This window comes from Denticeps clupeoides, chromosome 16 (genome assembly GCF_900700375.1).
Source record: "Denticeps clupeoides chromosome 16, fDenClu1.1, whole genome shotgun sequence".
Taxonomy (NCBI): domain Eukaryota; kingdom Metazoa; phylum Chordata; class Actinopteri; order Clupeiformes; family Denticipitidae; genus Denticeps; species Denticeps clupeoides.
The window spans coordinates 5,475,128-5,489,161 of NC_041722.1; the positions used below are offsets into that span (position 1 = coordinate 5,475,128).

The window sequence follows — 14,034 nt, forward strand, 5'->3', positions numbered from 1 at the left end:
CAACAAGCTGTCCCCAAAAATGGGTTTAATTGAAACCATGACACATCAGCTACTCCAAACACAAATCTGAAATATGAAAATCCATGTTTGCACTTGAAGGAAATGTCAAATGTTACTCCCACAGGCCAAACGTTGCTGGAATACAGCATCGTTCAGAGTACAGGAATAAAAATCCCCATCAGAGCTGATAATTGCTACGTGTGAACACGGTCAAACACACCACAACCAGATATTCATCATGCTAAATATCAGTCTACAGTCAGTCACAGTTCAGGATACATGAACCTTCTCTGTAGAAGTTATCCTGCCTTCGTGGTTCTAATCCATTTTTACCCGTAGTGGGTTTTCGGAGTGGCTGAACATTGTTTCTGCCCTTCATCATTCGTTGTTAAACCTGTTTTACGAGAGGGTTGTGTAAATTTCCCTGCCGCTGCTCACTAAGGTGATGGGTTAAATACAGATGACACTCTTTGTTGTGTGCACTGTGTGCTATGATGAGCACACTTTTAATCACTTTCACTTAAAAATCTTTTGGTGAAAATGTTGACCAGTCAGGGGTGAAAGGTCACAGTGTGCAAACCCCTACACCCTGATTGGGTAAAGTTGCTTCATCTGAACTGCGCCACGTTCCTCTGATTTACCGTTCGTGGCGTAGTGTACGTGAGGAAGCCAGTACCGTGAGTAATTTGTCTCGGTGAGCTGGAATGAGCGAAGCGGGTAGAGAGTGCCCTTTTCAGGTGGCGTGATGTGGAGCACAACACAAGCCTGGCGCGTCACACCAGTTAGACCATAAATTCACAGCATAAATGAAACAATCAGTGAGTTTATTGAGGGAGGAGAGGAAAAAAAATAATAATGCAAATGATGCAGGTACAAAACAAAATGTCCGTTCCATCTCAATGAAACGTAATGCCTCCAAAGTATAAAAGATCACAGGCTCGAGGTTAAAAGCAGTAATGGATTCTTTGCTCTTCACTTGACATGAATTTATAAAGCAATAAGCCCCATGGTATGTACAAATGAGGTAAAAAAAAAAAAAACATAAAATCTGACACATTTCCCCCATCACAAAACCTCTTTAGAAAGTGTGACTGGAGTGTGGTAAGAGTAGTGTGAAGTGAAATTAAACCCTTATTTCTGGCTTGGTGATTATATATAAATATATATATATATATTTTCCAGTGTTCCTCAAATCATTTTTGGTGAATTGTAGCTTCCGGCTGTTTTTTTTTTTTTTAGTCTACAAAATGGCTTCGCTTGCAGGAAGCATTTTTCTGCGCCTCACCTCAGGATACCCGCTTGTAACTAATGTCACTGCTGCTGGAGGGAAAAATAATGGGGAAAAAAAGGGGATACTTTTGAAAACCCAAATCGGAGTGACGACTTCCCAGTCGACTTTTCCATCTCCCCTGATCCTCTGGGTTGCAGCATGAGAGCGAGCAATCAGTTCACATTAGGATTAGTGCGCCTGATGTCTTTTCGCACAGCCCTACCCTTTACAACAGCACCGTCACGCTATGCACTGATTCTTGCTCGACAAAAACACAGGCCTGGGGACCCGAAATAAAATATCCTGAAACGGAAGCTGGCTGCAAGTGCATTAAATAAAAATAAAAAAAGAAGTAAAATACAAAATTAGCATTTGAGGCGCCGCGAAAAGGAAGGTGGCGGCGGGTACACCACTTTCAATTTATTCCATTCGTACTGTGCCAAAGCCACCGGGAGAGGCCTTTCCATCCTGCTTTTCGTTGCCCTGTACGGCTTCGTGAGCGCATTAAATATCGGGGAAGCGCTCGCCGCATGCCTGCAGGAGAGCGTCTCCGCAATGAATCCTAACCTCTTTTTAACTGCTACCAGCGTGGCGTTGGGTCTCATCACTTTCACAGCAGTGGTGAATAATGCGATCGGAGGACAAGTTGTACGGTGGAACGCTTTCTTTTTTCCCGCTTTTGTGGGTGGAAGGGGGGTGTCGATGGTGACGGGAGGTTAAATGGAGCGTTGACCTCATGTCGGGATCTCACCAGCGACTGATCATTACTTATCCAAATCGCACCCCTCTCACCATGGCCATCGCTCAGCCTGTGACCCGTACACTACCATACTGGGACCCCCCCAGCCGAACCCACATCCAGAAATGATCCAGCCCCATCCCATCTCCATTGTCCATTCCTGTGCCTCCCATCCTTCTTCCCAGGCTCCACCTCGGGTGAGTAAATAAAACCCGATAAAAACAGAGAAATCAAATCTGCCAAAGTGCGGCTATGATTGATGAATAAGACCAGCGGTTTTGACAGCACAAGTGGCAAATTTATTTAGAAAAAAAAAAAAACGGTGACCCCCGCAAGGCCAAGGAGAAGCGGCCCTGTGCCAAACATCAAAAGCACTTCTTTATTTTCACTCATATATTTACTCTTTAAACACGGATGGTATACAGACATTTAGAACAGCGTGGTACGAAGGTCCTATAGGCGCTTGGCACTCCTCAAGTGTGACCCACACGAGTTTGATTGTTGGCGTATTCCGTTCGACGACATCGGATTTGCTTCACGTCCCTATTAGACCGAGTGTCCTAGAAGCACCCCATATTAAAACCGAGAATCCCAGAGAGCGACGTCTCTTTTCTCAGAGTTTGATTTCGTTTTCGTTTGTCTTCGCTGTGGTTGGTTGTTCGTTCGGCCGCTCAGAGGTTGCTGGCCTCGGCCCTCTCGTAGAGCGCTTTCAGCTTCTCGAAGCGCGGCCCCCACTCTTTCAGAGTCTCGGCGGCCGTGCGGTCCTCCTCCAGGCCGGCCGAGCTGAAGGAGCTGAGCGAGCCCGCCGGTGAGCCGCCACCCTCCGTGGAGAAGACCTGCAGCGAGTCGAACGGCGCCGTCTCCGGGTGCTGGTCGGCGTCGCGGATGATCTCGCACAGGTACCGGGCCAGGTCCTGACTGGAGAAGGACAGGCTCTTGCGGGCCAGCTGTGAGGCGCGCCCGCTGGCGGCCTGGCCCTGGGCGGGGACCCAGGTCGGAGGCACGTCTCTGCGCAGGCTGGTGGTGCCCGTGGAGGAGGTGGAGGTGCAGCTGGTGCGCAGGTCCTGTTGGTGCTGTTGGATCTGCTGCAGCTGCTGGGGTGGCTGGGGGTGGGTGGAGTGGAGCTGGATGGCTCTTGAGCGGCTGTACTGCGCCGACTGCGCAGGACTCGGCTGCAGGGACTTCTGGAGCTCTGCCATGTCATAGGCGTTCTAAAGGATGATGGATGAGAGGAGGGTTGGGGGGGGGCACATAAATCATCTCATCAGACAGGATTTGGAAGGACATCAAGGCATAAACTGAAATTTAATTACCAAATACCGAACACGGACTTTAAGATAAACAGCAGGTGGTTGTGGGTACTGAGGAATAAACGAATAAAGTTTACACACACTTGTCATGAACATGACTGTCATGGTAATGTTTCAGAGGGGTCCTCACACACTTACTGTCCAGACCAGGGTCAGCCCATCGTGGAACACTGGGTGCACTCACTCACACCTACAGACAATGATAACTACCGAGTTGCCAATCATCTGATTGCACAGGGGTGGTGGGAGGATTTTCTAAAATACAGAATTTTGTTCCAAAAATCGGAAATATCCAATAAATCACTCCAAAATCACCATGACAATGACATCCACAGTGTGCAAGTAAACCTCTGAGTGCAACAGCAGTTTGCTAAATGTGACTTCCTGATGTATGACTTCCTAGTTGATTGTTGCATTTCATTACGTTCATTTGTCAGATGTTCTATCCAATGTAACAGACAAGCGAGGACAAGCAACATAGAGACTCTGAAGTGCACAAACTTTAAAAGTGTACTTATTTTCATATAAGAGTGAAGATTAGAGTGATAAAGCTGCTCTGATCGAGTGATAAAGCTGCCATCAATCCAATAAACCGGTCCATGAAGGAATGCCGTGAAGTGTAAACCTTAATAATAATAAAACGATGTGAACTTGGTGAGACAATGCCGAAATGTGCAGCTATGTTAAAGAGGTTGTACAGTGATGTACCTACAAACGAGTAAAATACTCTCATTAGTCATCATTACTTTCCCAAACGAAGACAAATCCAGGCTTTACTGTGCCGTTCACCGTAAACCCAGATTAGCCGCTGCCACACCTGGCAGATGAGGGTAATCTGAAGGAAAAAAGATGATGGCTGCGGCATGGAGGCATAATCACTTCAACATTAATCCCATGGAGGTGACTGATTCCCCTTGTAACTGCAGCAGCGCTGCTTCCTGGAGGACATGAGAGTGGAAGTGTAGGTGATGGCGGCGTAGGAGTGTTGCCAGATACTACATTTTGAAGTATGGTACCAGCAACTTAAAATGACCGTAAATTGAGGAAAACTAGCGTACACACCCAATTCACATTCTGACGTTGCTGAGAAAATCTGCTTCGATAAAACTTATTATCATAGAATGTGCGTATTATCGTGTATACTGCAAACTTTTACCTGCCGAATGCGTTCTGGATAGCCTTCTGCTAGGCAACTGAAGCACTGCATTATGAGATCTGTTGTTTGTGTTGTCAGTGCTTCATATCGCCGGGCCATAATAATAGATCTGTATTAAATGATCTTGCGAGTTTGGCGCCTATCGGTTACATGATGCATTGATTGACTATAAAGGCACATGAGACGACTGTGCATAAACCAGTGGTGGCCTAGCGGTTAAGGAAGCGGCCCCGTAATCAGAGGGTTGCCGGTTCGAATCCCAATCTGCCAAGGTGCCACTGAAGTGCCACTGAGCAAAGCACCGTCCCCACACACTGCTCCCCGGGCGCCTGTCATGGCTGCCTACTGCTCACTCAGGGTGATGGGTTAAATGCAGAGAAGAAATTTCACTGTGTGCACCATGTGCTGTGCTGTGACAATCACTTCACTTTCACCAGCCATGTATGATTACACAGCCAGATGAATATAGACATCTGTACCATGTCATGCTAATTAAATAACTTAAAACGCCATAAAACGAAGGGGTGAAATTGTTGTATATTACGGGAATTTTGGAATTATTCATCATACATCGTACAGAGGGTAAAATGATCATACAAATACGGTAATTATCGTACATCTGGCAACACTGATGCAAATTGATTACCTAACGAGGGGAAGTGTACTTCATCAGACCATCTCAGAAATGAGGCCGGATGGCTGCTTCCAGTCCACGTCATTATATAAGCGGGAGTGCGAATGTTGGCTTAATAAGAAGATGCCACTGCGTCAGCAGAACGAACATGCTTAACGTGTCGTATCAGAAGCAGTCAGTGTTAGAGCGGGTGTCTTGGTAGGTCTGGGCAGGTTTTCAATTCTGCACACCACTCAGGGAGAAAACATCATTTCCCTCAACTCCTCCGCACGGGTTATTGAGAAAAATAACTGAAAGCCTTTTGGTGTCGAAAGTTGCTATGGTGACCAGGATCAAAGGCTTGCAGTATAGAACGTTGCTATGGTAATCAGATGTCATGGGTGTGTTACAGTGGAAGGTCTGTTTTTCGGAAAGCATGATTGGAGCAGTGTTTTCAGTGACAATGCAAGAGAGAATATTTAATAAGATTTCAGAAAAGTTTTTTTTCCCTTTTCCCTTATTTCTTTTCTAAATCAATAGACTGTAACTGAAGTAGGAATCTGAAACACATTAACTTTGACCTTAAACCTAACTTTAAGTTTACCGTTACCCATATATACACCAGGACTTTTCTAAGTCTAAGCATCTTAATACTTGAAAGCGATAAAAAATATAATATGTGGAATTAAAATGCACCACATATCTATTATTTACAGTGGTGTTTTGCATGTCTGTACACTGTGTATCTGACTAGCTGACCTATATTTAGTCTTTAGTGATTTCACAAGTAGGTAGGGTAGAGGGCTTTACTGCTAATATCTTGCATGTGCACCATATTCAAAGTAATCCCTTATTTGCTTTGGTTAAGATCTAAAAGAAATAAAACGGCCTGTACTCTGAGGGATCTTGTTGGGACCATTGTATCCTCTGGTAGTGTGTATTGCTTTTTTTTTTTTTGCAGAAGTTGGGGCTACAAATTGAAATTGCGTGGGGTGCTACGGAGTGAAATGAATTTTCAAAACAGTGTTGACTGAATAGTGTTGATTTGACAATGTTGTGTAGGTGAGGAGGAAAGAGCTTGGATTGATTTCGGACCACTCACCTGATCTTCCTCTCCACCGCCCTCCTCGTCGTAGTTGAGTACATTCTCACGTATGTCCTCCCAGCCATCGTGATGGGCTGACACGTGGTACACGCCCTCCTTCAGTCCTTTGTAGGTGCGCCACCGGGAGTACAGGAAGATTCCCAACAGTAGCACTATGGGGCGCCACAGATCATATTCACCAATTAGCACTCAAGGAAACACACATTTTTCTGCCACTATCTTCTTACAAAACATGTTGTATCATACAGTTTACTGTACACACACATATATATATATATATATATATATATATATATAATCTCAGAACATATTACCAATTAATTCAATTTGGAATTACACGCTAGCAGCACAAATCCCAGCAGTCTGCAGTTCCCAGGGTGATGCTACAGTTCCCCCATCATCTCTTGTTCTGTGTTTTGTGAGTGCTGACATGACACAGTGACAGTGAAGTCGGCGTGGAGATGAGAGTGCCAGCAGATACGTTAACTCAATAAGGGGCTCGGAGCGATGTCAAGAGCTGCGCTCTGAATCAATCTGCGCCGGGACCCAGCTGACCTTTCCAGTATATTATCCACCTTTAGAGCATTTCATCGCTCGCTGCCGCTCTGCCACCCTCTATCTTCCTCTTTCTCGCTCTCAAATTAAAGGCCTGCATCCCAACTGTGAGGTGCTGGGGGACATGGAAAAAAGAAGCTTCTAAAAGGCTCTTTATTTCAAATGTCCCCATAGCTGGAGTCTGCTTAAATCACCGGTCTCCGCACAACCCCAAGTACAACAAAGGCACTATTGTACAAAATGCCCTAAGCATTTGAAAGCCCTTATTGGACGTATTTTTATCAGGGCCACCAGTCCACCATTTACCCAGAACGAGATCAAATGTTTAGCCTGCCCTGGTCTACCCTAAGAATGGTGCGTTATGGGGGACGTGCTATTTTCAGACCTAGTTACTATACACCCAGTCTGAAGGAATCCTCAAATGGGATTAAGCACAATGGGATGGAGATGAAGGCATTGACAGGGTCACTAAAGGACACAAAAATTAATCTCAGAATCCTTTAACAAATTACTTAGATCCCTCTAATTGAAACATGTTAGTAGCAGACTGTTCTCCAGTGAAGGTCTGTCGCCTCAACTCTATTCATCAGCTGAAGGAGCATAAGGACTTTGCAGGGGAAGATCTCCTTCCATTACATGGAGATGGGGTGGTAGTGGCCTAGTGGGGAACACACTCGCTCATGAGCCAGAAGACCACAAAGTGACAGATTCAAACCTCACTTACTATATTTGTATGCCTGAGAAAGACACTGAACCCTGAGTGTCTCCAGGGGGACTGTCCCTGTCACTACTGATTGTAAGGCGCTCCGGATTTACTGCTAAATGCAGTAAGTGTAAATGAGATATAGATCTAACGGGATACCAGTGGGATTTAATTTGGGATTTTGTGCAGTGAGACTATACTGTACATATGCGATTTGGGATTATCCGTTTAATCAGACGTAATATTCCCTCTCAAATGTTACCAGTTATAGGTTATTTGAATATGACTCTGAACTGTTGGATATAAACAGACACATCTGGTAATATTTTGGAATATTTTTTTCCTGATAACCATGAGTTAAAAGAATGAGTTTTTGAACTCTGTAGTTCAGTAGCTAACGTATATTACATGATCACAGACAGACCTAGATTCTGGAACAGCTCAAAGCTCCCAGGAAGCCCCAACACAGTTTAGCAAGCGAGTCATTCAAGCACTGTGGCATGTCATTAAGATTTTTGTTGCACGTCCAAAAGAAATTGTGCGATGTCAGACTCCAATTTTACTGAGCAGATATTAGACGTCCCCAGCCGGTGTGTCTATGAATCTCTGAACAAGAATAATTAGATGTGCTTCGGAAAAGTTCCTCCTGCTGTTGTGGCTGTATTCACGAGTATTTTAAGAAGAAGTTTTTTTCAGATAGTATTCAATATATTATAAACTTCTTTTTTCTTCAACATAAAGCTTTGCCATCTGAAGCAAAATGCTTAATGATTTAGTTAACTCAGTGCTTCAGTGAATTCAGTCCTTAGTGATAATAATTTATTAGAGTCTTTTCAGAGATTTGAGCAGCAGCGGTTTGTATAACTGAGACTGGAAACTGCATTTACTTTTATTGTATTCAGCTGGATCAATGCTGCACACCACAGAGAAGTAGTGGGACAGAAATGGCTGAAAATCGAAATGCTGGTCGTTAGCTGGTAGCTGCTAACCAACCAGAATGACCATGCTGACCCCTATTCAACACCAATAGTGCATATAAGAGACAGTGGGATATAGATAGATATAGACTGTAAAACAATCTTTCTGTATGAAAAATTTATTCTAGTAACATATTAATTTAATCTATAGTGTACTTTGTACTTTTTTTTAAATTCAGCTTTAAAAGTGAGTATACGTTAATTTAATGCATTAAGGGTCAGTTTGCCCTGCATGGACAAAGACTATTCCTAAACCATAAATGGGAAATTGATCCTAAATGTACATTCAGTGTAATTTTGCTCCAGATTATTCCCTACATGAAATCATATTAAATATAGCAGTGTTAAATTAACACTGAACGGATGTCTAACAGGAAATAATGTCAGTTTTACTGATGAAATTAAACATGAATTCAGGTTGGGATTATACAGTAAATACACTAGAAGTTCATTTCAATTATATAAACACTGGAAGTTCAGTTCATTCAACACAGGTATACTTGCGGTGTGTTCAAATATAAAATAACGTGTCAAAAGAAATCAAAGTTAATACACTGAACATATGTTCAATAAAGTACTCTGTTCATAAAAATATTTTGACCGGGAAGGGGAAACTGACCCATAATGAAAATAAAATCTGTATTTTAATCAATATTATAACATTATCACTACTTTAGTACATCAAATCTACTTAAAAATTACAAGTCTACTTAAATCTACAAAAATCTGTTTTGTATTGACGTGGATTTTTCCTTAGATGTTACCAAAAAAATTGATGCTGAACACGCCATCTCTAAACACTATTAGGCAGGCAGTTATAATATTGTGATTGATTGGTATATCTGTCAGATTCACAAATTACTTCATCAATGAAAATCCATATAATCTCACAAAACACAGAGCTCCTAACCCCACCCCTCCATTTGGACGGCTACAGTCTTCTTTTGGGCAATTTGTCACGCTACGTTTGAACCAAAAGAAAGACCTAAAGCTGAAAACATTTTTAGCTCCATTAGTTCACTTAATCACACCAAATGAAGAAGCTCAAATGGTGGATGATCTTCAAAGAGACTCCGCCGTCAAAAGGGAGAGGTGCAGACGTTCAAAGCAGCAGATAGAGAGAGTTCAGCAGACGTGTAATATTCTGAGCCAGTGGCACCATTGTGTTTGATGTGAAACTTTTCTTTTTAAAAATTCAGTCATTATTGCACGAAAAAAAAAAGAAGCAAACAGTCGAATGGTTTCGATGAATCTGAAACAGAAATTTCTGGCCTGTCTTCTTGACTCTTGACATTTTGCAGCTGTAAATATTCAGAACTGGAACTTGAGATTCTCTGAAATCATTTCATCACCACCAAAAATCTGTTTTATTTTTTCCCCTCAACATACGATCTTTTCATCTATGGCAGTCATTCTAAAGACTGGATAAAAGCAGCCCATGAAGAGGTTGTATACAGATCCAATAAAAAGCCTAAACATTAGTCTTCTTCATAAAAGTGTCTCGGGTTTGTGGGTGCAGAGTGTGCTGTGATGTTGTCAGGGGGTTTTCAGGTTGTACCACTTCATCCAAACACTACGCTTCAGCTCTTCTGACGAGCTCTTTTGTGCTCTTACTGCCACTAGAGGTGTTTTTTGCCGAATTGAGCTGTTACTGAAACACAGACGCTCACACCCTCGCTTCGTCCTTTGTCTGTGGAATCAGCTCTCTGGCCCTAATGATAACCCACATCACTCTCCAGGAAGGCCGAGCTCCATCCCAGCCTGTCTCTTCTGCTTTAAACGCAGTAAAACAATGTAATTACCACCACAACAGGATATTTTTAGCCGTCCACCAAGCAAGAATCTAATGAGGCCTGCAAAAATTGTCAATCCATGCTGCAAATAATTGAGAAAAAAAGACGCATTTCATGATTTAAAAAAAAAAGTACTTTATGCAGTATTATAGATGAAGAGTGAAAAACCTGTCTTAAGGGCTTTGTGTCCTTGCATCTCGGGGGCAGAATTTGAATTCAGCCCGTGCAAGAAATAAAGCAAAAAGCAGAGGCTAATGAAAGAAAAACGTCCTTTAGTATTCTCTCGCTGTTATTAGAGAACCCAGAGCAGGATCAGCTCGTCTTTGAAGTGGGGAGTTGTTTGGCGCATAGTTACAGAGAACAGACTGTTACATTAATGGAAAGTTAAATTTAGCTCACTAAACACTGCTACTCCCATGGTGTTCTGTCTTTTTTTTTTTTTTTTGCTGTTCTGGGACACCCTCAGATTAAACATAAATGTCCTTACAAATGTCATTGTTTGATACTTGGGGATTCCAGCTAGGTATTAGAAATGGTAAGTCAAAATGAGTCTTTAACCAATAATTACTGTAAAAATCTATGAATGCAGCATGGTCTAAATTTCCCTCTGGGATCAATAATAATCTATCCATCTGTCTATCTGTCTATATATTCAACCTATCGATGATTTTATTTGCTCCTGGACTCCTCCCTACAACTGGGGAGTAGAACTTACAATAAACTATACATTACAAATTATACTTTGAGACCTACATTTTGAAAAATGGTACACATGCATTTGTGGAATTGCCTACAAAACACATTTAGATCATCAGAGATGACACCTGTAGCAGGATATGGGTAATGCAGTCTGGGCTAAATGCAATTTTAAAGCAATTTTTTTATTCATCTGCATTACTGTGTAGGTTTGTAAATGGAGGAAGGTTAAAAGGAGGACAATCATCAAGGCCTTGGGGCAGACAGCGGTTCTGTAAAGAGGCTGTAGGGGTAGGTAACACATCGGTGGCATTTAGCCAGCCCATTGCTGTTTATTACACGGATTATAATGCCAACGTGCCATTTCATAAGACCCACCGTTATCCCTGTTACAAGAGCCAGGCACCAAGATGATGGTGGTAGTGACGTAAACAGACTGTTAATCCAAAACAGATACTGTACAAATCAAGGTTTTTTTTTTATCAAACCGGAAATACAGAGACACATCATAGGGCACTATTCATAAAGCTGCTTTCTTTATGCAAGAATGCAAAAAAAAAATCTATCTAAGCTATTAAAAATGGCAAATATCACAAGCTTTAAACAAACAAATAAAGATTCACAGTATGCCATAATAACAATAAAATTGAGTAATGAATTTTTCATGCAGCATGCACTTTTATAATATAAACATGATATTTGCACCGTTAATGAATCAAATTGGATTCATTTAATGAAGCAGACGATCACAAACATAACAGGGAATGAGCAAGAGGGAAGGGGAAATGAGATGGTAAACATGACAAAAATGAAACATGAGAAGGTTTGAGGTCACATTTATTTTGTTTTCTATTGGTTATAATAAAAAAAAAGAAAAAGAAAAGAAAAATACATTCTGAGATTCCATTTATTGGCACAGAGCATGAACAACAAGGGAGGTCTGCATTCCACAAATTATGATATTAGAAATATTTTTATATCATGTATATTTACATTCTGTATGTGCGCAGCGTAATTAAAGGAATGTAAGACTCTAGGGACACGAACCCGGGAAGAGGAAGGAGGGTTGTGTTTTTGAGGTTGTCACCGTTCAGCGTCACCCCATGAGACACCACAGTGCTGGCAAAAGATCAGATACACAGCACAACTCGAGTGGCTTACTTTCTAAATAGAATGTCTCACTGCTTCGATGATGTGTGCGTTTACTCGCCATGCTGAGGTACGTGTTGTGTTTGTGTGTGATGAGGTTTTGTGTTTTAAAGTGCTCTGATAAAGCAGCTGCAGTTCTTCGTTTATCAAGAATAGTCCTCAAACCGTGATCCAGAAGGTACTTCATAACATGAATATAAATAAAAATTTGTATAAATGGTTTAATTAAACCACTAATACTGTAAAACCTAAACATGAGATCCTCCTATAGTGACAGAGTGGCGTTTTGGTGAGACTGGTGCTTCTCAACTCCACTCATTATCATTAATCATGACAACTGGTATACAAGCCTCAGCTTCTCACTCAAGACAAACGCTCAGGAGCACACACGCCTCCTCCATTTAAGGCTATTTTCACTGCAGCTGATCAGCAGAGAAGCAAAATATACACCTGGGAGGATTACTGCTATCATTAGGGTAGCAAATCCCACTAAATCCAGTACACAGCCAATTAACCGTGGCCACACACAAACAGACGCAACATTAAAAAACGTCCCTCTGTTCACCGCTGCCGGTCATGATGACAGAACTGGCAGAATGTACTTTCTTTTCTGTCTTTAGCACACATTTGGACACGGGCTCATACAAATCCCCCCTTGTATCAGCCCCCTCTGATCCTCCCAAAATGCCGTGGGGCACGCAGAGGAAGATGTCTGCAGGCAAAACGACTGATCAGTTGCGCGGGCAGCGGCCTTCGTTGGCCATTCACAGACAGACAGGGATGGCAAATAGCAGTGGGGGTACGGAGACCTTGAAACCTTCCTCATTCACCCTCTCCGTCTCCCCCGTTTTCCTTCGCTCGCTCGAAGTGGCTCCAGCACCGCACACCATGCCTTTCACCAACGGTATGTACTGAGCAACAGTGTGTACACACTCTGCAGTGGAACAAAGGACCTGGACAGATGCTGCTGAGGATCTCAAACACAGGAGCAGCGAGCTTGCAGTGAGTCCATAATGTGACTAAACTATTCAGAAGCATTAAATGTTGTGCATTTCTTTAAATTGTCAATTGTTTAATTTAAAGAAAATGACCAGATCGTCTCCCTGTCATTCCCAGCCTCAAATGATTTTCCCCAATATCAACTCTTTTAAGGTTTTAAATGTCCATTACTGCAAGCCAAAGTCTTAAGGACTAATCATGATTAATTAAATGTAAAATGTGCTATAAATCAGTTAGATTTTTTTTAATCAATTGACAGCCCTAGTAATTTCATATTACTTGTCAGCCCAAATAATATTAATGTAGCGTTGCTACATTGAATGAAAACACCATTCAGTTTAATTATATTTTCCAGATCAGTGAAGTGGGTAAAATGAAGCATATTCCACCAATCACAGGGCCACAAACAATGGGGATAATTTAGCCCCATTAATTCCCTTAACCTGTCCATTTTTGAAGTAAAAATGTTGGAACATGCAAAGAACATGCTAACCAAAGTGCCATCCCATATTGATGGTGGCTTGTGACCCAGTGTTGCCAGCAACAAAGGTAAATACTTTGTGAAATTATTAAATCATTTATCATGCTAGCTTTGCACAGAGCATTTCCTGCATTTACGAAATGTTCCAAAACGTTCTTCTCTCAGGACCTGAGGTATGTGGGACGTTTATCATTTTTGTGAGCCGTTCTGGCATCGATTTGGCCAAGTTCAAAAGGACATTTGCACAGAAAGGTAAACTTGTGTTGTACACTTCCCTCAAAGTCTGTGTGAAAGGCTTTTGTTTGGCCACAAAACCTCTGACTTGCTTAGAGAAACCATGTTTGGGTTTTACAAAAACCAGCTTTGTGTGCCCTACGCTGCAGATTTCACTCTCTAAATCAATAAAATGTGAAATTTCAATGGGGGACGCCCAGCAGATGTCAGTGCGTTTAACATCAATACGCAACAGTTAATCTCTGCGCCATTAA

The 14,034-nt window shown here is 42.1% G+C and overlaps 1 protein-coding gene across 1 annotated transcript in view; it reads right to left on the reverse strand.

Annotated features, from left to right (window-relative positions):
- Nucleotides 1–807: 807 nt before the first annotated feature.
- Nucleotides 808–14,034, reverse strand: part of LOC114765815 (neural-cadherin) — a 150,864-nt gene continuing 137,637 nt past the window's right edge. Inside the window, exons 32-33 of the mRNA XM_028956279.1 lie at nt 6,191–6,345; nt 808–3,220 (exon numbers count right to left, since the gene is read on the reverse strand). Of these exons, the coding sequence (XP_028812112.1) occupies nt 2,681–3,220; nt 6,191–6,345 (695 nt within the window). The 3' untranslated portion in view covers nt 808–2,680. The remainder of the gene's footprint in view (nt 3,221–6,190; nt 6,346–14,034) is intronic.